At 53.7% G+C, this 23,594-nt stretch overlaps 2 protein-coding genes across 3 annotated transcripts; both read right to left on the bottom strand.

The window, feature by feature from the left end:
• Positions 1–4,580: 4,580 nt before the first annotated feature.
• CRYGS (crystallin gamma S) lies at positions 4,581–11,291 on the bottom strand. Of its 2 annotated transcripts, XM_009977474.2 has the most exons (3): positions 11,207–11,291; positions 6,665–6,907; positions 4,581–4,853 (listed from the first exon to the last, which is right to left on the bottom strand). In XM_009977474.2, exons 1-3 carry the CDS (start codon positions 11,225–11,227, stop codon positions 4,581–4,583), a joined length of 537 nt encoding a protein of 178 aa, XP_009975776.2. In that variant the 5' UTR covers positions 11,228–11,291. The 2 variants fall into 2 exon arrangements, with proteins under 2 accessions (XP_009975776.2, XP_086474597.1); XM_086618471.1 differs by lacking the exon at positions 11,207–11,291 and having other exon boundaries at positions 6,665–6,952.
• A 1,906-nt stretch (positions 11,292–13,197) lies between these two features.
• TBCCD1 (TBCC domain containing 1) lies at positions 13,198–23,384 on the bottom strand. Its single transcript, XM_086618470.1, has 7 exons — positions 23,034–23,384; positions 22,803–22,952; positions 19,897–20,263; positions 18,728–18,914; positions 18,080–18,577; positions 14,838–15,001; positions 13,198–13,741 (listed from the first exon to the last, which is right to left on the bottom strand). The coding sequence occupies exons 1-6, from the start codon at positions 23,379–23,381 to the stop codon at positions 14,872–14,874; spliced, it is 1,680 nt and encodes a 559-aa protein (XP_086474596.1). The 5' UTR covers positions 23,382–23,384; the 3' UTR covers positions 13,198–13,741; positions 14,838–14,871.
• Positions 23,385–23,594: the final 210 nt, after the last annotated feature.

Raw genomic sequence — 23,594 nt, 5'->3', positions numbered from 1 at the left:
GCTGGGATGGACTTCACCCACAAGGCCAGGTTGGATGAGGCTTTGGGCACCCTGGTGTAGTGGAAGGTGTCCCTGCCCATGGCAGGGGGGTTGGAACTAGATGACCTTGAAGGTCCCTTCCAACCCAAACCATTCCATGATTCTGTAAGCTCAAACCAGGATGGACAGAGCCGCTCTTGACCATCTACTCCCGAAACTTTTTGCTCCGTGCAACCTTCGCATTTCAGCCAGTGTCAACAGGGGATGCGTAGGGTGGTTTGTGCATAAAGGAGAGGAAAAGAGGACGTTTGGAAGGGCCACACTGGCAAAACCAAAGCACGTGCCATAATCACCAGCCAGGACCTTCAGAGACTACCCAGGTATGGTCTAAGGCAGTGGCTGAACCTACAGGACCTTCAGTGAGAAGTGCTCCAAGGGAACCAAACGGCAACGAAGCCTTGCACTGAAGTGACATTAATGACCTTGGCCGGTGGGGGAAAGGGACCTGCATCAAGTTGGCTGATGCCTCAAGCCTGAAGAGCACCAGCAACACCAAGAGAAGACCCACAGAACCCTGAGGACCGCCGTGGGCAGCACGAAAGCTCAAGCCATGCCCACGGCAAGCACCACAGAGGATTCCTGCTGCAACCCGGGAGCATCGCCGCTGGAAAGCCTGGAAGAGGAGGACAAACACGGATCATGGGCTCATCTTGCCACGGTACGAGCTCCAGACAAGCCCCACCAAGCTGCGACTGCGGTGCCGGCAAGCTCCCACCGTTAGGGCCTGGGAGCAATTTTTTTTGGGGGGGGAGGCAAAGCTGAGCACGAGTGTCCCACTGGGGCCGTGCAGCAATCGCTCCGAGCCCAGGCAGAAACCCGAAGATGTGATGCTCCGTCGCAGAGATAACCGTGCCCCACGCTGGGCTGCCACCAGCCAGCTCAGAAAAGGAACAAATTGGCAGCATCCAGAGGAATATTCTTCATTTCCAAGCATATCATTTCTGTCCTCTGGCAAAAAAAAAAAAAAAGCCCCCTCCCCACCCCCCGCCCAGCTTTTTTAGCGGCTTTTGCGTTTCAGCGGGTTGAATCCAAGGTGAAAAAGGGGAGGGGAGAGACTGGAGACCAGTTTCCTTTGAGAGCTGGAGGGATTTCGGCAGTGGAAAGGTGGTGCAAGGGCAGGTTGAGGGTCTCCTGTGCAGCGCAGGTCTGCACCCAGAGATGGAGGGAAGGGATGGACCAGCAAAGATGGGGCAGGGAGCAGGAGAAAAGGAGACCACATCCCCCCCAGCCCTCGTGCAAGGTGTCCTGGTGTCCCCTGGGGATGGCCAGCCTTAAGGGGGGATGCTCTTTCCTCCTTCAAAGCGGTGCCACCTCCCACGGTTCCCCAGTCCCACCTCGACCTGCTTCTGCTGAGCAGAAAAAGTTTGGAGAAGAGCAGCACGGGGAGGAAAAGGGGGAAAAACAGCAGCAGGTCTTTGGGCTCCAAGGGGATGGACATGAAGGTGGCTTCAAGATTTCAAAGCCAGCCTGTGCCCCTCGGTCACGGCCAGCGCTGGACGGGCCGAGGAGGGGGGGCAGACACCCACCCGGCGGTCTCCGCTTCCAGAAGTCCTTGCACACCCACCAAGATTACGGATGATGGAGGAGAGGGAGGCCTTATAGCAATTAATTCCCAAAGTGTAATTAACATCTGGGCCAGCTGCGCGCGATCCCCAGCTGCTAACGAAGCATGGCACCCCTTTCATTCCTGCACCGCCGCACCATCTTATTAAATCCGGGAGTAGGTTCCATCACATTTCCCTTAAAGGGAAAAAGGAAAGCGAGAGAAACGGAGCAGGATTTGTCTCAACGAAATATGACAGATTAGAGTTTGCTGGATAAAGAAAGCAGGAGTAGAGAGGAGGGGGGGAGGGCACGAAATGTGAAATTTCGTAGGTGTGCGCAGGCGGGCATCTGGAGGTTCTGTCTCGCAGTGACCTCCTTCCACCCCATCCATCAGCCCGGGGTTGGCTTATTCTACCGAGCGGAGTCTTTGCCCGTGTCTAGCAGGTCCATCGGACACAATCTGCATGCCAATTACCGGAGCGGACCCCCTGATACTGAAAAATGGAAATTAGCTGTCAAGGAAAAAGGAAAAAAACCACCACAAAAACCCACGCCAACTCAGGGATCAGCAAGCTGGGTTTGGATTGCCGGCGCTCCCGTCGTCCGCTCGTATCCATCTGCCCCGGCGTGCGGCCGTGGCAAGGGAGCCCCCGATGGAAAAAGTCATCTTGAATAATAATAAAATAAAAATAAGAATACTAAAAAAAAAAAACCTACCCAACTAGCATATTTTGTTGTTATTCGCGTTGGTTGCCAACGTTCGGGGCACGACGGAAAAATTCACCGGAGAGTAAGAGCCAGCCGGAGGAGGAGGAGGGGGAAAGAGTTGGGATAATTGCGTTTTCGCGGCGGGTAGATCAAATGATGTCAGGGAAGGACACGGGGAGGAAACGTTACTGTAAGGGCAAACCAGAACCAGGTCTGGTTCCTCCAGTGCTGCGGGGTGGATGGACGCCAGCAGCCACGGGGCTGTAGCACCCCAAATCTGCCCGCTGCAGCTCCAGCACCTGCTGCGGGGTGGGACAAACCCCATTGCAGAGGACGTAGGACGGGGACACAAGCTGCCCAGGAAGACATGTATAGAATCATGGAATGGTTTGGGATGGAAGGGACCTCAAAGATCACCCAGTTCCAACCCCCCTGCCATGGGCAGGGACACCCTCCGCTACACCAGGTTGCCCAAAGCCCCATCCAACCTGGCCTTGGACACTTCCAGGGATGGGGCATCCACAGCTACTCTGGGCAACCTGTTCCCAAAATCCAGGTGGGACATGGTTGGAAACACACTGGCCAGAGTACGACGACCTGCAGGAGATTTTCCTTCGAAAGCAGGGATGGCAACAGGCTCCCCACAAAAAACAGCGGCCAGGCCATGCTCGAGCTGGTACCTCACACAAGCAGGAGCCGGCAGCCCTTGGAGGTGCCTGGAGAGCTTTGCCAAGAGCCAAGGGAAAAAAGGAAGCTGGAGCTGGGTGCTGGCAGAGCCAGTTGGTCCTAGAGAAATATTTTTGGGAAAAACGCACCGAGACTCAACTGTAATGCCAAATCGTCTGTGTCCTGCATCCCGCCAATCCAGGATGGAGACGTGACGAAGGAGAGAGGCAAGGGGGGGGAACAGAATTTGGCCAAGGAGATGCGTCACCCTTTGCAGAAAAGGGCTGGAATGGGGCAGGGGGTGAAGGTTTGGGAAGGGGGGGGGTGAGCTGCAGGGTCACAGCAGGAGGAGGAGGAGGAAGGGAACTCTCTCCAGCCCACCTTTTTGCCCAGGAAAGCCCACGGGGCCGGAGCTGCCCCTCTCGGCAGCCCCTTCCCGCTCCCCGCCAGCGGCTGCGTTCCCGGTGGGTCGCGGCACCGCAGCTTGACAAGCATCACTTAACCTGCCTCCCTGCTCCGTAATAACCTCATACATCAACCGGGAAGAGCCCGCGGAGCATGGCTGGGAGGGCTCCGCTTCCACATCCAGCGTCATTATCCCAAGGCCCCTTTGCTGGATATGCAAACGGGCTGCGGGTCCCCGGGGTGCCCGGGAGGAGATTGCCCGACGCAGCGGACATCGGTTATTCCGGCGCGGGCCCAGCCTGACATCTAGTGGCACCAGGCAAAACGGGGTGCTCCAGCTGGTGGCAAACTGGGCTGACTGGGAGCCCTGGGGAGCCCCACAGCCCCTACACATCCCAGGTGCCTGGGGATCTCTTCCCTCCCCTTCTGAGATCGTTCAAGCAGCAACCTCCCTCCCGCCCGCTCCGGGATCCCAGCCTCCCACCTCCACTCTCCCCCCCTCCACCAAGTCCCATCACCCCATGCATCACGAGAGGAACACGTTCCTCCAGCAACAGGATGGCTGCTGCCTGCCCGGGCTCGCCGGGGGGGTCCTGCTGCACGTGGCATGGATGCAGACCTCATCCCTTCTCCCCAGCCGTCGGCAGCCCCTTCTCCCGAGCCACCACGGAGAAGCAACGCAACAAGCAGGAACTCTCCAGGGTCACGACAGATTGAGCCACCGGCAGCGTCCCGGGGACAGGGACTAGCCAAACGCTGGAGCACAAGCTCCAGCTTCAGGATGGCTGGAGAGTTGTAGAACACTGGAACAGGTTGCCCAGAGAGGTGGTGGATGCTCCATCCCTGGAGACGTTCAAGGCCAGGATGGACGAGGCCCTGAGCAACCTGATCTAGTTGGAGATATCCCTGTTCCTTGCAGGGGGATTGGACTAGATGACCTTTGAAGGTCCCTTCCAGCCCTAACCATTCTATGATTCTATGGCTTTTTCCCTGGAGAGGGGCTGTGGGATGGAGGAGAGGGGACGGCGCCAGCCTGGAGGAAGGAGACGACAGCAGAGACGGGCTGGCAGAGGGTGTTTTGCTCAGCGGAGGCTCAGCTCCACCCCGGCTCTGCCAGGGCAGGATAACTGGGACGCCGGGAATAAGAAGGAGAGGCTGAGCTGAGCGACTCAGTTGCTTTTATTGACGGCCTCTGGCATCCCGGTCAGCGGGCCGGCTCACTCGGCGATGCTGCGGAAGGACTGGACGGCGGGACTGGCCGCTCCCCACTCCACGGGTTTGCGGTACTCGCCCTTGGGCAGCAGGTACTGCCTGCCCCGGTAGTTGGGATGCTCGTAGAAAACCCAGACTCCCTCCAGCACTCTGCAGGCGTGGACCTCGCGCATGTGCCACTCCTCCATGACGGAAGGGCAGTCTTCGGTGGCTTCGAACATCTGCCCACCAAAATCTCCCTTCTCAAAGACCTGGATGTGGCCCCGGCCTCCACTCGGCTAAAAAAAAAAAAAAGGAGAGAGAAAAATGGCAGAGGGAGGCACCAACACGTCCCCAGCTCCGATGGGATGGGAGCAGCGCTGAGGCACGGTCAGACACGGATAAGGCACAAACCACCCCCCTGGGCACACCAGGACAGGGCTGAAGAGCTCATGTCAGCCCCAAAAAGCACAGTGGGGAGGCAGCCGGGATAAATCTCGCCGGAGCAAGACTGCACCGAGCCGGAGCAGAGCCACTTCCAGCTCAAAGCCCCACCACGGCCCCGGTTTCGCAGGGAGGAACGGTGCAGGGAGGGATGAGGCCAAGTCAGTGCATGCCAGGCTCTATCCCAGGCAGTCTGTCCATCCCGCTGCCAGCTTGAACCCTCCAGCTGCTCTGTGTGAGCGGCAGCAGGAGAGACGGACCCCCCTCCGCTTCCCACCCCTCCGGGCGACGAAGAGTTTAATGAGCTGGTGACCCCAGCTGGGATGTATTACAAGAGCGCGGGTATTTTCCGCCGCGATTGGAAGCGCTGCGTTGCCCGCGGGCACCGCGGCAGGTTTAATCTACACCAGCTTCCCCCACCTCCCCCATCCACTCTCGTTCCTCTGCAGGGTCTCCGGGACACTCCAACCTAACTCCTGCGAGGGGCAGGTCCCCGGGAGCCTCTCCAAGCTAAGGATGGGAAGCCAGGCACCAGGTGGCCACAAAGGATAAAGCCTCCGCGTTTCATCCTGCTGGAGGAAGACGCGGCGCCGTTACACCTCCCACGTGTTTTGGCTCCATCCCTTAGGCCAGAGCAGTGCTCCGAACTGGCTGGAAACTCTCCCGGCCCTGTGCAAAGGGATTTACACCTAACTCAGACCCAGAACAGGCTCAAAGGTGTCAGACCTCCAGACACAAAGCCATAGGAAACCACGGCTGCGCCACTCCAAGTCAGCAACGCACGGACCCCCGCCGCTGGAGAAGACACAGTGTCTCAATCCCAATCCACGCTCCCATCCCTGCCAGTTCTAAAGGGTGCTCCTCCCCACGGGCTTCCCAAAAACATCATTCCCTCTGTTCTCCTCTCCCCTCCAGCACTTCCACAGGGTGTAAACGCTGCAGTCAACCTACATTTGTCCCATCTCCTGCTGGTGGAAGGACAGGTGCTGCCGGAGGCTGCAGAAACATCTCCCCATCATCAGTTTGGAGGGGATGAGCACAGTTCCTGTGCTGCAGCGGGGAGATGTGCATTGTCTCCTAATACAGGAGACATGGGGCTGCCCCAAGGAGGTCTCACTCCAGCTCTGCTCCTGGGGCTCTTCTCCCCATGCCCAGTGATAGGGATTTGGTTCCCTGTATCAGAAGGGAGCCCTGGCTTGCTAGAGAGGCAAACAAACTACCCCTCGTTCCGAGCGCTCCTGCAAAATCTACATCCCACTGTTACAAGCCTTGAGGCCACTGTCAGATTTGGATCAGTTGGCAGCACACCACGAGGGAAAAGGTGAGAGACAAACCTTGGAGCAACCTGCCTGGACACCAAAGTCCCTGGAGGAACCAGGAGATAAAACCATGCTGTTGTTCCTAAGGAAAAATCACCTAAAAAGCACTCCAAAGGATCTGCTTTTTCCCCATTGCAATCAAGAGTGGAAGAGATTTACCTTCTCCGCTCACCGAACACCTTGTCGTTCCTGGAGCAGGACGCCAGGAACAAACCCCCCACAGCCATCCTCTCCCAGGGAGCTCCCACAGGTCCCCAGGAAGATGGTGGCCACCCATAAGCAAGCTGAAACCCTTCAGTACTAGGTGTGCAAATTAAGCAGGTCCCTTGGGAAGAGGTCACACTTACTATCTGGACGGCTTTGCAGGAGCCGAGGCGGTCGTTGAGGCCCATCCAGTGGTGGTAGTCAGGGTACTCCCCGTGAGTCAGAACGTACATGTTCCCGGAAAAGTTGGGTCTCTCGTAGGCCACCCAGGTGCCCCCATCCACCCGGATGGAGTTGCAGCGGCTCAGGTAGGTGTGAAAATCAGGGCAGTCGCTGTCGCACTCGTAGTAACGGCCTAGGAAATTCTTGTCTTCATAGAAGGTGACCTGAAAGACAAGCAGAGGAAGGAAAGCAGGGAGGTTCTTCATCCCCCAGCACGTGCACACGCCTGCGTCGTCTGTATTCTAGCTGCCCCATGGAATGAACTACCTGGAAACAGAGCCCTCAAGATGTCAAAAAGTCATCAAGTCCAACCATTGAGCAGGATCAACTGCATCCCAACTACTCCTGGCAACCAATTCACCAGCCTGGCCCCGACAGCTCCAGCCACCACCATCTCCTTGCCCCTCCCAGCAGCCAGTTCTGTCCCAATCCAACCCAAAGCTCCCTTAGTGACCCCTGAGGTCCTCTTTGAAACAAAACACTAGTACAACGTTTCCCTCTCACCTTCTCTAGATTGGTAGTTGCTAAATTATGGCCAAGGGAGCTGTAAGTAGCCAATGGACTACTAAGCAGCATTTCATTTCTATCAGCTTATCGAGCGTCAGCACTTAGACCTTTACCAGTAAGAGGGTGGTGAGGTCTCTTACCTCCTGGGACACATCTTCCAGGCCTGCAAGAGTTCTCCTTGTTCCCACTCTAACGGTCCACAGTTTGCTTTCTCAAAAGTCAACGCCAAAAGTTGGACATCACAAAAGCTTCACCAGTGCCAAGAAAAACTGAAGGAGCACTCCACGTCCATGGTGGATAGCACAGCTCTTCGGACACCCAAGGATCACGTTTGCAGTTGGCTGCTTCTGGTTTGGTTGCTTCAAGTTTGCGACACCGCTGACAAATTTCTGATCCACCGCCCCACTTCTTTCCCAAGAGCTGCTCCACAGGCAGCCGACTGCAAAGCCCTTTGCTTAGGGACACTTTTTCCCTACTTTATCACCACCTGCTTCAAAACGACCTCGAGAGGCAGTAAGCAAATCCCATTCCTCCTGCCAAGGTATCACCAACCCAGCCAAGCCTGGAGAGGCGACACGTGCTTTCTTCAAAAAGCCCTTCATGGGAATATTGCCAAGCCCTAGACCCAGACCAGTCCTTTGGACAGTCCCATCTTTAGATCCTTCCAGACAACCATTATTCATCAAGAGCTGCTCTTTGCAATACGGGTTCCTGAACCATCATCTCTATTTTGGATATATCCCTTGCTTGCTTACGGTACTGTGACGTCAGACCATGCCAAAAATGACATTAGTTTGACGTGAATACTGTTCGTTGTCACAGTTTCAACCCAGGAGATCGACTCAAATCTAAGACAACCCGCTTACTACTTTTTTTCCATTCACTTTGTGTTAAAAAATAAGTTAGCCACGTTTTTCCTAGAACTGGTTGGTCAGCGTGTCCCACCAGCCTGACAAGGTATCTAGTGAGTTGGATCAATCATGTCAGAGGAGTCATGTCATCAGTCTTGTGGCCTGCTAGTAGAACTTTATTAGGATAACGTTATTTTCCTCTCACTTTACAGATCCTGCTTCTGGATCTTTGTCTCTAGAGGTGTCGTCTGAAAAACCTGCCAGCACGAGCCCAGAGACAACACCGAAAGCCCTGCTCACCGAGGTCTGGCAGTCACTCACCACCAGTAATCCTCTTCTTGCAGCCAGTGGTCAAGGAAGCCACGGCATCCCAGTAACACCCTCTGCAGGGATTGCACCTCTTCGCGACTCAACCATTACCCTTCACTGGGACAGCTGATGAGTTCTTGCCCTCTTCAACCTCACCCCAGAGCTCTGCAGCCCCTTCTCATCTGCAGTCCCATGCAGTGAGCGTCAAGCTCGGTTGATGATGAACCCTACACAACATCTGTAAGTGCACAGGTCGGGTCGGGTCTCCGTGCAGGCAGCAGCTCACCTGGGCAGAGGGATGTTAGATTGCCCAGAGAAGTTGTTGATGTCCCACCCCTGGAAGTGTTCAAGGCCAGGCTGGATGTGGGTTTTGAGCAACCTGGTCTAGCAGAAGGTGTCCCTGCCCATGGCAGGGCAGTTGGAACTAGATGATCTTTGAAGTCCCTTCCAACCCAAACCATTCCATGATTCTGTGATGTCTCCTCCTGCCTCACAGCAGGGCGGTTGGCAGTGGGAAAGAGAACGGGTCTCCACAACCTCTGGTCCTGGCTCCACAGGAGCTGCTTTGATTTTGCAGCTGGCCTCCAGCAGAACCAGCTCCTCTTGCGATGCCCCATCACAGCAACGGTGCGCGAAGTTGGTTAAACTGGCCTTTAATTTTGTAACAGAAAAGAAAAGCTCATTTGATGTTCCTTCCCTGCCAGGGACACAACTGAACCTCCATCTGCCAAAGCTACTCAGTGCTCCTAGGAGGACATTTTCCCTGTACTTAGAAAGCCACAAAGCCAAAGAAATCCAAGAGCACGTCAAGGGTCTGGCCATTCCCACAGAACAGCGAACAACCCAAAGCGTCGTTGGCTGTTTTATTCTGGGACCATTTTGGAGAAGACTTAAGGAGAGGTCTCCTGCCCACCCATTCTCCACCACAGCTTTTTGCAAACACCCTCCATTCATTTCAGACCTTCACACTCGGCGCTCCTCCGTCTTCCTCCAACGATTCAGGCACAAACCGAGCAGACTGATGTTTCTCACCCGCAGCACAACGACGGGAGAATTACAGATTTCAATCCCAGATTCGCCCGTTCGTTTCGGTCGCATCTTCCTCCGAAGCAAATCACCTTCCTTTAGCAAATCCATGAAGTTGCTCTGCTTACAGCACTCACCCGTTCACCGCTCACTGCCCAAACTTTGCTTTTTGGGGGGGCTTACCTGGCAGATAACACATTTGCCATAGCAGATCTTCCTTACGGGACCGTAAAACTCTTACCCCCTTGGCCACCTCATAGCAGTTATCGCATTTCTTCCCAACAGCAGCTCTGTTAGAAGGAAACTCGTGAACAATAACTGTAAGCAACAACCAGTAGTGCCCACTGCTTCTAAGAAAGCAGCACGGGGGCAGTGACCGCTTTCTAGGGTCACTAGAAACACATTCCAGTGTTTAATTCCCTCCTTTGCCCTATTCTTCTCCCTGGAATGTGCCAGGCAAGAGCATGGCATAGAGAAAAGATGAGATTTGCACTCTTTCACTGACTTAACTCTTCTCGGACGTTTTGCTGCACTACGTAATCAACAAATTCCCTGTAGCACGGTCCCAGGGGACACGGCTCTGAGCACGGGGTGAAGGCAGTAGGTGTTCAACTCTCTTTAAGCAGACACGAGGCTCAAGCAGGAACCAGTTACATTACCCCAGCACCTTCTTTATGCACAGGTTACCTAAAGGCTGTCCCGCTGCAGTCTGACAGCCACCGGGCCAGAAGCCAGCAGCACGTCGTCCTCGGTTTCTAACGACTGCTCACAAATAGTCAAATTGCTTTGAGCCCACAGACAAAAGGCGCAGGGGAGCAGAGACTGAATCCAGATCTTCCACAGCATCAGCCAGTGCCTGCGAAACCACTCTGCTTCCGAGCCCTCCGCCCCCTTGGGTCTTACAGTCTCCATGGGTCAAAAGGAACGTAACCCAAAAGCAACACTCACACAACGGGAAGATGCACGGTCTGTCCACAGCCTCTTAACAGTTGTTTAACATTTCGCAGGAGCAACTGGCCACTAGCCCAAAGTTCTCTCCCTTCCTACCCAGCTGTTTATCCCTGCCCGGTCCCAACCCAGCAACAAGGTCTACATGACCAACCAGTTCAGCTCTGCTAACTTCAAGGCTGAAGATCCCAGCATTACAGCTGGATCCCCACCTGATGCACGGCACTCTAGCTGAGGTTGAGCTTTCTGATCAACCTCCTTCTCCAGTTTAAGTTCATCCCTGCCCATTCCACCAAATCACGAGGCCGGTTCACGTTCTTCAGGGAATGCCTTTGGTGTGATGGTCATCATTCAGGCACCCTTCTGTCGCAGCACAGCCTCTGCTCCACCACGGAAGGGGGATGTGGTGGCTGCCGCTGGCACTGGGACTCAGCTTCTCCCAAGGAAGCCTTCCACAAGACTCTGCACTGCGAACGCGGCTCGAGGCGTTCGCCGCTGGCACAGCAGTCTCCACTGTCAATTTAGAAGGCATCAGGTCCTGGTGCATTTTAAAACGTCCCCTCACCAGTCACTTGTGTTCGACTCCATCCTCTCGCAGAGCCACACCTAGAGGAAACAGCCAAGATCTGGGAAAAGACTAGGGAGGGCTCAGCTCCAGCTTCCCTCCACTTGAGGAGGGATTTCAACACCTCCTCTTGCCGACAGACAGACAGAGGGGGAAGCCATCAGAAGAACAAAGAAACCAAAGTTTCTCCACCACTTACCCCTGTTAAATTCTGTACTCCTAGCCAACAATCACGAGTAGTCTGCAAATAAACTTACCTTGGCTCCAGCTCTGGACATTTTCCGTTCCAGCCAAGCTCCCCAGTGCTGGAGGAACGTCAGAAGCTGTTACAAACAGCCAGGACCTGAGGCACCCTTTTTATAACGGGCTTGTTTGAAACCAGACAGCCGCTTTGTCATGAGAATAGGATCCAAAAATTGAGTCAGTGATTCTGAGGCTACACTCGGTTTCCAGAAAAGCACACAGGATTATGGAATAAAGAAAGGCTTCACCATCCTTCCTTTGTTACCATTTGCTGAGTCAGAACACCAAAACTCTGCCAAACGCACTCAAAACACGCAGCCCCCTGCCAAGTCCTGGAAGACAGCGAGCGATTTGGCTGCTCCCTCCCTTTCGAGCACGTTAAACAAGAAGGCATCCTGGGCAGCTCCAAAAGCCCACCTCCTTTGTAAGGAAGAGACACAATATTTGTCAGAGGACATTCCCACGTGGTGGAGGACGCAGCTGGGAAGCGGCGAACGCGTGCTCGGAGCAGACACCATGGGCTTGCAAAGAGCCTCTGCACCAAAAGCTCCAAGTGGCAAACATCTGCGTGGCAAAAATCCTCCAGCGTCGCAAATTCAACTCGAAACTCTCACACCACTGCCTGTGGTTCCAGCAAGTTGTTCTTTTAGCCACGCTCCCGGCCCACCGAGCGGGGGGGGGTGAGGATTGCTGGCTTCTGTCCGCCCACACCCCCCCCTCCACCAGTGCTTTCTGTAAAAACCACCTCTGCAGCTATTCACTGCAGCAGCCCGAAGGCTTAGCGAAACAAAGGGAAACGAATTTGGCACAGCGGCGCCTGAAACTCACAGGCCCTCTTTCAAATCTGTCAGGACAAGCAGTCTGGCACCAGCAGCTCTGCGTGCCACCCCATCCACGCCGAGACAGGCGTGCTCAGCAGCAGCTCGTCGCCTCCCCTTTTTGGGTGTCTTGAATCGCCCAGTGCTGTTGCTCTTACTGCTAGAAAGCTGTGAGGCCACTTACTTTTTTGTTTTTTTTTTTTTATTAAAATGTTGTCTTCTGAAGAGCAGAGTTCAACCACAACCCAGGTCCCATCGAAAGGTAACTCAGTAGGTTCACGAGAACACCTCGAAGCTCCGCTGCAATCGCTCTGAACATCCCTCCTTTAAAAGTTGGTTCAATGTAATAAACTCCCCTTGCGTCGCAGGACCTGCCGCCCCAGGAGCCACGAGAGACCTTCGGAAAAATTCTAGCAATGTGACAGTCGTGTGCACAGAACCATAGAATGGTTTGGGTTTGAAAGGGACCTCAAAGATCACCCAGTTCCAACCCCCCTGCCATGGACAGGGACACCCTCCACTACACCAGGTTGCTCAAAGCCCCATCCAACCTGGCCTTGAACACTGCCAGGGATGGGGTAGCCACAGCTTCTCTGGGCAACCTGTTCCAGTGCCTCACCACCCTCAGAGGGAAGAATTTCTTCCTTATATCCAATCTAAATCTCCCCTCTTTCAGTTTAAAGCCGTTACGCCGTGTCCTATCACTACACACCCTTGTCAAAAGTCCCTCTCCAGAGGGTACACTGGAGCACTGAACGCCCCTGCCTTGCTCTCACTCTCAGCATGGGTAACTCTTCACAAGTCACACAGAGCTGCTGCATTCGGCCACCCACATGATGCCCGTGCCCGTTTTGCCTGGCTAATTTAGGAGCTCAGCTACGGGCACGTCTCACCAAGACAGGTTCTGCCAGCACACGAGAATGGCACTCTTTCGATACTCTTTGCAAGAAATATGATTAAATATTATATATTGCAAGACAGTCGATACTCTTTGCAAGAAATATTAAAGGCAGGAAACGGTGTTTTTATCAAAATGCTGTGCTAGGGCAGGCTCCAAAACCTCCGACTCCACGGCTGTTCACAAACCAGCACTTCTCCCTCAGCTGAGGGGTTCACATTTCATTAAGCAGCAAAGATGTTGCGTCCCTCTAACGCCCACCATACAGGTAAAACCTTTTCCCCAGGACACACGCCAGGCTTACCCGAGAACTCTGTTTTATTGACATTTGTCAGAACCACGCAAACGTCTACTCAAGTTAATTCCATAAAATCGCATTGCTTAAGTGCCATCTTCATATAAAAAAATCCATTGAGTTTCATTCATAGAAAAAGCAAACGTTTCTTTTTCACATCTATAAAAACAGCGCGGCTGGCTCGTACCGGGAAGATGCACGTGACACCCGGGGCCCCGCGTCCAGCTTGGCACCAGGAAGGGTTCCTTTGCTGGATACTTTCACACCATGGGTACCAACCATGATGACAGCCTCTAAAGCATCTGCAACAGGGCATACTTCATCATCCTCTAGTGACACGCACTTTCTCAGCTACCTGCAGAATGGTTAGGGCACATTCCTGGGAAAGCAGCGGCGATTAGAAATCCTAAACCAGACAAGACAGTCCAATCCACACCGAGGCTGGCATTCAGATCCACATCGAGGGTGTTCGGGTCAGGATGGCCACAAATTCTTAATGAGAACTGGTTTCAGCGCATCGCTGCCTGTTCCCAGGACTCTGGAACAAAGTGAGAGGAGCAAATTTTACTCCTAACGCTTGCAAAGAAAAAGCAACTCAAAGACTAAAGAAAAGGAAAAAAAAACCCGCAACTTTCTAATGGTTTGAAACACGCAATGGTGGAAAAATATGATAAGGGCTTGTAGCCAGCTCCTAAACCACTTCTGTTAGGGAAAAGACACTCCAAAGTAAGAATTATTTGAAGTCTTGCTGGATTCTGTTAAGCAAAAGCAAGACAGCTGAGTAGAGACGTTAATGCATGCGGCCTCTTTGGGAGAGCCCCTGTTCAAACAGGTTTTTCCATCAGATTACGTAGGATCATAGAATCATAGAATGGTTAGGGCTGGAAGGGACCTTCAAAGGTCATCTAGTCCAACCCCCCTGCAAGGAACAGGGATATCTCCAACTAGATCAGGTTGCTCAGGGCCTTGTCCAACCTGGCCTTGAACGTCTCCAGGGATGAAGCATCCACCACCTCTCTGGGCAACCTGTGCCAGTGTTCTACAACTCTCATGGTAAAAAATTTTTTCCTAATATCCAACCTGAATCTACCTCCCTCTATTTTAAAACCATTACCCCTTGTCCTATCACAACAGGCCCTCCTGAACAGCCTCTCCCCATCTTTCCTGTAGGCCCCCTTGAGGTACTGGAAGACCGCTATAAGGTCACCCCGGAGCCTCCTCTTCTCCAGGCTGAAGAGCCCCAAATCTTTCAGCCTGTCCTCATAGGAAAGGTGCTCCAGCCCTCTTATCATCTTCGTGGCCCTCCTCTGGACCCTCTCCAACTGGTCCATGTCCTTCTTATGTTGGGGGCTCCAGAATAGGATATGCCTATCTGCCTCCGCGGCCGCACGCAGAGGTCCCTGACAAATCACACAGAACACCTGCGGAGAACAAGGGAGGTGCTGAGGACACTGGGAACAGATTCAAACTGGAAAGAGGGTTCTGCCTGCAAAGGAAGAACTAAAACCAAACGCAAGGCTCCTGGGAGAACGTCTGCTGAACAGCCTCCCACTTCTCCCACCTCTGCCTACGCACAAACACGGCACAATTCTTCCAGGTAGAGAAGGATCGAGAGAAACACGCCCTTTACTCACCTTTCCTTTCCTTTTGCTGTGCAGGAACACAATGCTATCCTGCTGCCTGCTTGGAGCCTAGGGCAGGGGGGACGAGGCTATCCAGCTGCTGACGGTTCCCCGTCTGAACCAGCCACTCGTAGAATTTGTTTTCCACCAGCGTCTGGAACTGTTTCCTCTGATCCCTGAAACCAAAAGAAGATGAGCAGGGAAGTATGGAAAGGTCACGTTTATTTGTAGTGTTATGCTTCTAAACCTCAATTCCACTACCCAAACAAACATGTGTCAGGGCTTGGTTCCTGAACAGCCTGTACTGGGACAAGAAGGTTTTTGCCAAGTGGCTGTGACTATAACGGACCCCAAAGGGAGAACTTGGTGGAGTTATGCCATGCAAACTTGCCCATCCCACTAGCCTGCTCCACAGGGCTTCCTCTGCTTTACCCAGAGCACAGATTAAAAACTGTCTGAAAAGGGAGAAAAAGAAGATGAGTAACCAGTATTGGAGCACTGGAGACACAAAATTCTGTTCTGACAGCGTCTGAAAGAGAGAAGATGGAGATAAGGAAAAAAAAAAAGGTGCATATAAACAACAGTAATCAAATAATTCCCATTACTGGTAAATAACTCTCGGGGTGGTTTTGACCAGCAATAACAGGGTGTACCACTTAGCTCAGGCTCCCTGTCTCTGGCACTGGTCAGATGTCCAAGAGCAGCGCAGGCTCACGGCAGTATTTCCCAGCACAGCATCCCAGCCATCTGGGATCAGCTCAGCTCCACCATTTCTTAAGGCAAAGGTGGCATGAGTATCGAGTAACTCCTGCTGCACATTTATTTTTCCACGAGCTTATGCAATTCCTTTCGAAACCCACACAAACCATGAACATTTTCAACCCCCTGTGGAAATTTTATGTGGTTTTGCTTTGAGCCCATTCCTCATTTGACAGGCTGATCCCACCCTGTACTGGGAAAAGCAGCAAACCAGTCCTATTCATTTTTGTGCCACTCACTTTCCGAGAGGCTCAGTGCACCCAGACCCTTTAAGGCTCTCCTTCCCCTTTTAAAGGCTCTTCTTTGTCCTATTGCTTCCATTTGAGACACTGCCCAGAAAGCAGGGTTCTAGGAGAGAAACCACCCTGAATTCCTCCCCAGTGAACGTGAACACAAAGGCAGTCACTTCTTTCCTCTCTTAGGGTTTTATCTGCTCCAAGGGCTTTTTGTATCCCTTGATCTGCTACCGACCCTGAAAGACTTTCTGTCTGATATGCTCAGAAAATGCATAAACAGGATTTCATGCTTTTGCAAGTTGCTCCTCAAGCTGTCTTACTGGTCCCGTCTTACGGGGTTTTTACTTTCAGCCTGGCAGGATTTACATTCTTTTTTTGCCCCACTTTCCTCATTCAGACAACTTCAACTTCTTGAAAGACGTCGTCTTATTTCCAATGCTCTCTTTCACCTCCCCGTTCCAGCACGGCAGCTTTTTTCTTTCTACAAGTCTGATATCCTGTTTGCTCTAAGCTTCCTAGTTGTCTCCTTCGTTGATTCCCTGCCCGCAGGAGACAGAGACAGTTTACACCGTCAGCTGCCCGGTTTGTTTTCAGTGAGCTTCTCGACCTGGCACAGTTCTCCCCCTTTTACAAAATCAGCCACTCCAGTCCTGAGCTCTTGCCTCCTGTGACTGCTGCAGAGGATGTTAAATCTAAGCACATCACCCGTTTTACCTAACATTTCCTTACCAGTAAGTTTTTGACAGGCCAAACACCTTCGCAAAACCCTGGGGGGAGAAGCAGCAGCCCTGGGAGAGGGCTGGAAGGGGAAGAAGCACCTTAGATGAGGTTGATAGACGCAATGGATGACTCTAGCACGAGGGCTGAAGTTATAACTTTCCTCTCTGCTGCCCTTCAAGACTCAAGGATTGAGAGTCTCGAAGGTTTCTACATCTCTGTCACCACCACTGCTGCTCAGCCGCCCTCCACCTGCAGCAAAATCCTGCCCCAGAATCCTTTCTCTCTCCCAGTTCAGAGCTCTTTCAAACCACAGGCTCCTCCACGCTCGGCGCAGAGGCACCCGGATTGCAGAAAGGAACAAGGGAAGCAGAGGGAGCTCCTCCCCAACCATGAACGATCAAATGGACTAGAACTCCTCAGCCTGGTACGATGGGAAGTGTCGACAGTTTGACCCAAGAGGAGGTTTTCATATTCTGTGTTGCCCACAGGACAAACCCCTCTGAGATGGCTGCTTATCAGCACCCAGTTACACGACCGTTACAAATCATCGACCGAGCGCAATGCAGAAAGAAAATCTACACAGCTCAAGTGCAGCTGAGGGAACAAAAGTTGTCCTCCTCTCCTCAAGCCTTTACCATTGAATATCTGGGCTTCTGTCCCCATTCTGGATTTGCAAAGGAAGCCAGGTCCTTCAGGTTGCTGCCTAAAAACGGTTCACAGTAAGATACAAGCAGCTAAGGTGAAGGCAGCAGGTTTGTACCCCTGCCCGACCTGGCTGGCTGCAGAAGCACGTTGACAAAGGAAGCGAGGTGAACCTTTTCAGAACTCTGCTACGGGTGCTGAGAAAGCAAACAAACGTGCATCAGAACACAAGGTGGGCTAGGACAGGCCTAGCTAGCACGGCAAAAGCTGGGCAGAGGATCCCACACCATCTGATAAAGAGGATTTTAAAAGCTACTGTCCACGAGGTGATCTACGGTAATAGTCCACGTGCACGTTCTCAGCTCACCTCGACAACAGATGGGACAGTATTTTAAAGCTTCAATCTCTCTGTAAAGGTTGAGCTAAGAGTGACCACCAACCAGCTGCAGGCCAATAACTAGTTGAGTTGTTGTTCAGGGTATGTGCCCAGATCTCACCCAAGGCAGCACGCGACACTGGAAGCAGAACAGAGAGAGCAGAGAGGCAGTACCCAGCGTGAGAGAAGTTCTCAGTTCCTACTGCCAGGGCGGATCCCTCTCCTCAGCAGTATCTAGGCACGCTTTTCCTCGAGTCTCACCAGCTAGGAAAACACAATCATGACAAAGCACACCTTCCAAGTCACAATCGTGAGCGTTATTCTTCTCACTGCAACAACACCAAAGACCAGGATCCCAAGATGGCTGATTCCTAATGCCCTAAAAACAATGCAAGACACGGCTCAAGCAAAGCAACCCGTTACTAAAGTGGTTTTGTTGAACCACAACAAACGAATCTGTTTGCACGTCTGAGCTGAGCTTCAAGGCAGCTCACGCGTTCCCGCTGGGATGGAGCACTCACTTGGTCAGGCCTGCTTCCTTCACGGTCTTCTGCCAGATCTGCACCTTCTGCTCTCGCTGGCTCAGCGCCTTCTGATACGCCTGGGGAAGCCCACCCGGCGTCTCCGTGGTGTCTCCTTCCATCTCAAAAGGAATCACGAAGGTGTAGAAGTCCGAGGTTGGCAGGAGGCGGAAGATCTCCGTGTCACCGCTCTCCTTGCACACCAGCATGGGGCTGTCCCAGTAGTTTGGCAGAGTGGCCAAGCCCACCTGAGCCATGTGGTCTTCAAGCATCGGATAGTGGGTGTGGAAAGGGGCAAAGCTGACTCCTTGGTTCCCTGAGAGGATGAGGGGCTGGGTGGGTGTGAGAATGTGAAAAGTGCAGCCAGTGGTGGAGGAAAGGCACAACCGATGGCAAACCACGATGACCTTGACGTTGTCACAGCTGTGGACGTGAACAGAGGCCTCCACAGGGCCAAGGACAAATGTGCTATTCCGGCACTTCTCGATGGTCACAGATCTGTGAAAGAACAAGAGAGCGAGGACACAGTGAGCAGGACAGGGCAGAATCAGGACTTTTTGACCGCTTAGTCCCTCTAACAAGAACTTGGCACTTGAACAAACTCGCTGAGAAGACACCTAGCTGTGCCTCAGGGAAACAAAAACTCACCGGAGCGGAGAGAGGAGGTAAATGAAGGACTCGTTGCAGCGATGAATTCTTATGTGAGCGCCCACCAGGGTGTCTGAGCTCTTGGCCAGGGTCTGCTTGTACACTTGGCTCATGATCACCATGGGGAACACCTCGGGCACCACACGAGAGTTGCAGGCAATCTTTGCCCTCCTGGTTGTTCCTTCAACTGGAAAACAAAGTTAATCAATGCATTTAAAATAGAAAAAAAAAAAGCACAAAAAGGCTACACAATTCCTACAGAGACACAGACATGACAGTTCACTGTTCACATCACTCAGTAATTCCTTAAGAAAATAACCAGCCCAAAACTTCAAGGACAGTACCACCACCAAACTGCATCACTTCACGCACCAGTCGCACCATCCAAGTTCGCAGTACGGAGCAGTCAGAAGCTCTACAAGTCAAGGCACACTGAAAGACCAAAACCACTTTGAGATTATTCAGAGGCAGTCAAAGCCTCCCATGATCTCCGGACAGCTCTGACCTGCTCTATTCATTGGAGGTATCTCCATTTCCAGAGGTCTGTTCCTGAACACAAGACTTGGCTTGGCAGGAAGATCCCTAGGGCAAGTCTAACGTTGTTGAAAGCAGGAATTAAATGTTTTAAAACAGTGAAATGCTCCCTCTGCAGTACAATCCTCGAGTGACCTGACTGTCCCACCTACCACACTGCCTCTCTTACGACTGTGCAGTCAGAGAAACAAAACATCCATCTAAATTTGTTTCTCCTAAGGTGGAAGGTGCCTTCGCTCCACTGCCACGTCCCTGCAGGTGAGGGAACGCAGATGAAGGCAAGGAAACCCAGACCAGCTCCCAGCTTCGCCACCAACACATCACATCATCTCTTCTGTGTCCAGCAGGACTTGAATAATGAGAATAGCGATACCGGCGTCACTCAGAGCAGTCTTTGGAAATAAACTCATTAATGTTTGCTCAAAAAAGCGATGCAAGGACTGGAAAAACACAACAGATGTCACCCAGCACCCTCTAGCCCCCCAGACTCGCCTCTAAGCTGTCGCTTTCCCCATCTCCCCTGGCAGCAGGAGGAAAAGGAGGCGAGTTCCCACGCCACTGCCAGATTCCTGGTCAGCAAGCCGAGCTGAGACTGGAAAGTCATTTCTAAAAATAAAGGCAAGGCCTGCAGCTACCTTGCTGTGCCCACGCGAGCTTCTTCCCGGACTTGAGGCAGGCAGTCATTCCAAAAGGGTTCGTCACCAGGCAAGCCCGCAGCCAGCTCTCTAGCTTGAGGAAAGAGAAGGCTTTGGAGAGCTTGGAGTAGCCGTTCTGCCCGTGACAGGGCTGCCAGAGGGCGAGCTCGTGCAGAGGACGGACCGTCCTGGATTTGGCCACGGTCCCTTCAATCAGGAAGCTGAGGGCACAGACAGCTTCGTAGGACACCAAGCTGCCGCCAGTGGAATGGGAGGAGGCACTGAGCTGCTCCGGCTCCAGCAGCAGTTCCAGCATATCTGAGAGGTGGCTCTGCACGAAGGCACGGTGGTCCTGATCGTTCCAGTTCTTGGTGGGCAGAAAAACACAGAAGGACAAGTGAGCTGTCATGGAGCTGACAAGCTCCACTCACACCCTACCACGCACCCACCCGTTCTAACAGAGGGACAACAAACGTGGTGTGTTCTCCTGCTCCCTGCACTCTCCTGCTCCCTGCACTCTCCTGATCCCTGCACTCTCCTGCTCTGCTCTTCCAAAACACATCCAGGAAACTGAACCCACCAGCAACCTCCCCTCGAGAAGAGAAAACCGTTTTATTCTAACTCCAAGTACCACACATTTCATCCTAGAAAGCAAGAACAGACTCTCCTACAACCCTTCCCACACGAACCCAGCCAGCTGCTGCTGGAAACAAATCAATAACTGACAGTCAAGGTCTTGCAACTGCTCTATTGGAACATCCCTGCGTCTCTTCCAGACCTTCAGGTATGATGAAGTGCCACCTTCTGAGGCAGGGAAAAAGCAGAGGGTCGTTTCTTCACGGGCGAGCAGACTAACAAAGCAAACGGCCCCTGAAAGAATCATTAGTTCAAATTCTGAAGGGCTCCACGGTAAAAAAAAAAGGCAGAAGACTAGAATTACGGCAGACTTTAACAAAGACAACCTTTGCTGGCCCATAAACTGTACAACAGGCAACACACAGCTGCGATTACACACTGGCCTCGCCACCCACGAGGGCTGTAGCCAAAAGGGTGCCACAAGCAGCTGCAAGCGTCTTGTCTGGTGGCTGGAGATGCCTGCCCTGTGAGAGAGACCCCCTCGCACTGGACAAACCTCGCTGCACCACTTCAAAAGGGGGCACGGCTCACAGTGGGCATGGCTGGAGCTGGGGGAGGCTCAACCGATCACAAAGACACAAGTAACACCAGTGGAGACAGCCCCAGTCCCGTCAGGACCAAACCTCTGGGAGGGGTACGACGGCAGCCAAGATGCATCTCCTTCCTGTCCAGAGTTCTGTGTAATGGCTACAGTTCAAAAAAACCATCAGCTTTTAAAGAATGCTGGATGCTCCATGGCCACCCACCTCACAGCCCTGTACCAGTTCCTCTCATTTCTCCTTTCCTTTGTTCAATCTTTCAGTATAAAGTTACCCAGTCCCTATTTTTAATTAATGCAGCTTGTCCCAAGCTATGTTTCACTAGCTCATGCAGCTCCCAACATCCCAGTCACACCAGAACTCCACTGAGGTTTGCAGCTGGCCTGTATAACAGCACTGTGCATCTGGAATTCGCTCTCAAACACAGAGTTGCCCACAAGCTGCACCCCGTACAACCAACTCACTTCTCCGCTTTCAGAATCCTTGATAATCATTTAAAAGGGAACGCTGGCATTTTCACACGGTTGATCTGCAGCTGACCACCAACTCCTCCCTCTGAGAACCTCATGAAGTTCAACAAGGCCAAGTGCAAGGTCCTGCACGTGGGTCAAGACAATCCCAAGCACAAGTACAGGCTGGGTGGAGAATGGATGGAGAGCAGCCCTGAGGAGAAGGACTTGGGGGTGCTGGTGGATGAGAAGCTCAACATGAGCCAGCACCATGTGCTGGCAGCCCAGGAAGCCAACCGTGTCCTGGGCTGCATCCAGAGCAGCGTGGGCAGCAGGGCGAGGGAGGGGATTCTGCCCCTCTGCTCTGCTGAGACTCCCCCTCCAGTGCTGCGTTCAGCTCGGGGGTCCCCAACATCAGAAGGACATGGAGCTGTTGGAGCGGGTCCAGAGGAGGCCACCAAGATGATGCGAGGGCTGGAGCACCTCTGCTATGGAGACAGACTGAGAGAGTTGGGGCTGTTCAGCCTGGAGAAGAGAAGGCTCCGCAGAGACCTTCCAGTACTTAAAGGGGGCCTACCGAAAGCTGGAGAGGGGCTTTGGACAAGGGCATGTAGTGACAGGACACGGGGCAATGGATTTAAACTGAAAGAGGGGAGATTTAGATTGGATATAAGGAAGAAATTTTTCACTCTGAGGGTGGTGAGGCACTGGCACAGGTTGCCCAGAGAAGCTGTGGCTGCCCCATCCCTGGAAGTGTTCAAGGCCAGGCTGGATGGGGCTTTGGGCAACCTGGTGTAGTGGAGGGTGTCCCTGCCCACAGCAGGGAGGTTGGAACTAGATGATCTTTGAGGTCCCTTTCAACCCAAACCTTTCTGTGATTCTATGGTTGCATGAAATGTAAGTTAATGCCCGGGACCATCCTGAGATCCTCATGCTCTACAGCAGATCGTGGGAAAGCAGCTGCCAACGTAAGAAGAGTCTCCTGTGTGGCCAACAGAAAACCCAAGTGACAGTTGTGCCTCAAAAGGAGAACTACGAAGACCCTGAGAGAACCCTCACAGTTCATCCTGCACTCTAGGAGATTCCCGTAGACACCTTTTGCTGTTAAAGCTGCAGAGAACACCCTAGACTCATTCCCCTTGCTGTTGAGAGAAGTATCCCAAATTTTAGGGCAGGGTCACCCCCTCCCAGGAACAAACCCGCCGCTTTTCAACCCACTTCAAGGCAGGACTTTGAGCCTTCCCACAGAGCCACGCAAGGAGGCTCCTCCATCCACAAATACCTTATTTTCACTGGTGGGTTTCCCAGTCAGGCTGGGAGATTTGGTCCTGGGGCTGGGCCACTCCTCCCCGATCAGAGACCGCCGCAGCGAGACCTTGTTCACCTGCTGGACGTACAGGAACAGCAGGAACTGCAGAGTGTCCACGGACAGCTGGCCGAGGAGGGAGGAAAAGAGGCGTTAGGACGGGCTCGGCCCTCCCCACGCCCGCCCAGCCCGGGACGCGGCTCCTGCCTTGCTCCGCTCCCGCTCCAGCTCGTCGGCGCCGGCGCAGGCGGCCTCGGCCTCGGCCCAAGCGAGGCGGCGCGGCGGGTCCCGCCGGAGGAGGCTGCGGAAGAGCTCGAAGTAGAGCCAGGCCAGGCCGCGGCCCAGCTGCAGCTTCCCGCAGGCGATGTGCCGCCAGCGCGGCCACGGCAGCCGCGGGAAGAAGCCCTCGGCCGCCCGCGCCCGGGCGTACGCCGCCATCTTGCGCAGGTAGTGAGGGGCGAGGCGGGCGGGCGGCGGGGCGGGCAGGGCACCCACCAGGAACGGCTCCGTCTTCACCCACAGCCGTACCGGAGCCGCCGCCGCCGCCGCCTCCATGGCGACCGCCCGCTTCCGGTGCCCGCCGAGGCGCCGCGTAGAGCGGCGGCCGCGCGGACCAACGAGGCGGCCCTTCCCTCACAGCGTGGAGGCCTCAGGAGCCGGTTTCGATTGGCTGCCGGCGCCAGCGCGGAGGCGGGAATAAGCGACGCGCGCTATGATTGGCTGGCGCCTGGCGGATTCACTCTTCCCTTGCGGCGCGGAGCGCCAGGG

Source organism: Tauraco erythrolophus, chromosome 11, assembly GCF_009769465.1.
Source record: "Tauraco erythrolophus isolate bTauEry1 chromosome 11, bTauEry1.pri, whole genome shotgun sequence".
Classification (NCBI taxonomy): Eukaryota; Metazoa; Chordata; class Aves; order Musophagiformes; family Musophagidae; genus Tauraco; species Tauraco erythrolophus.
Note: the sequence above shows the minus strand (reverse complement) of the source record. Positions and strands in the feature narration are given on the sequence as shown.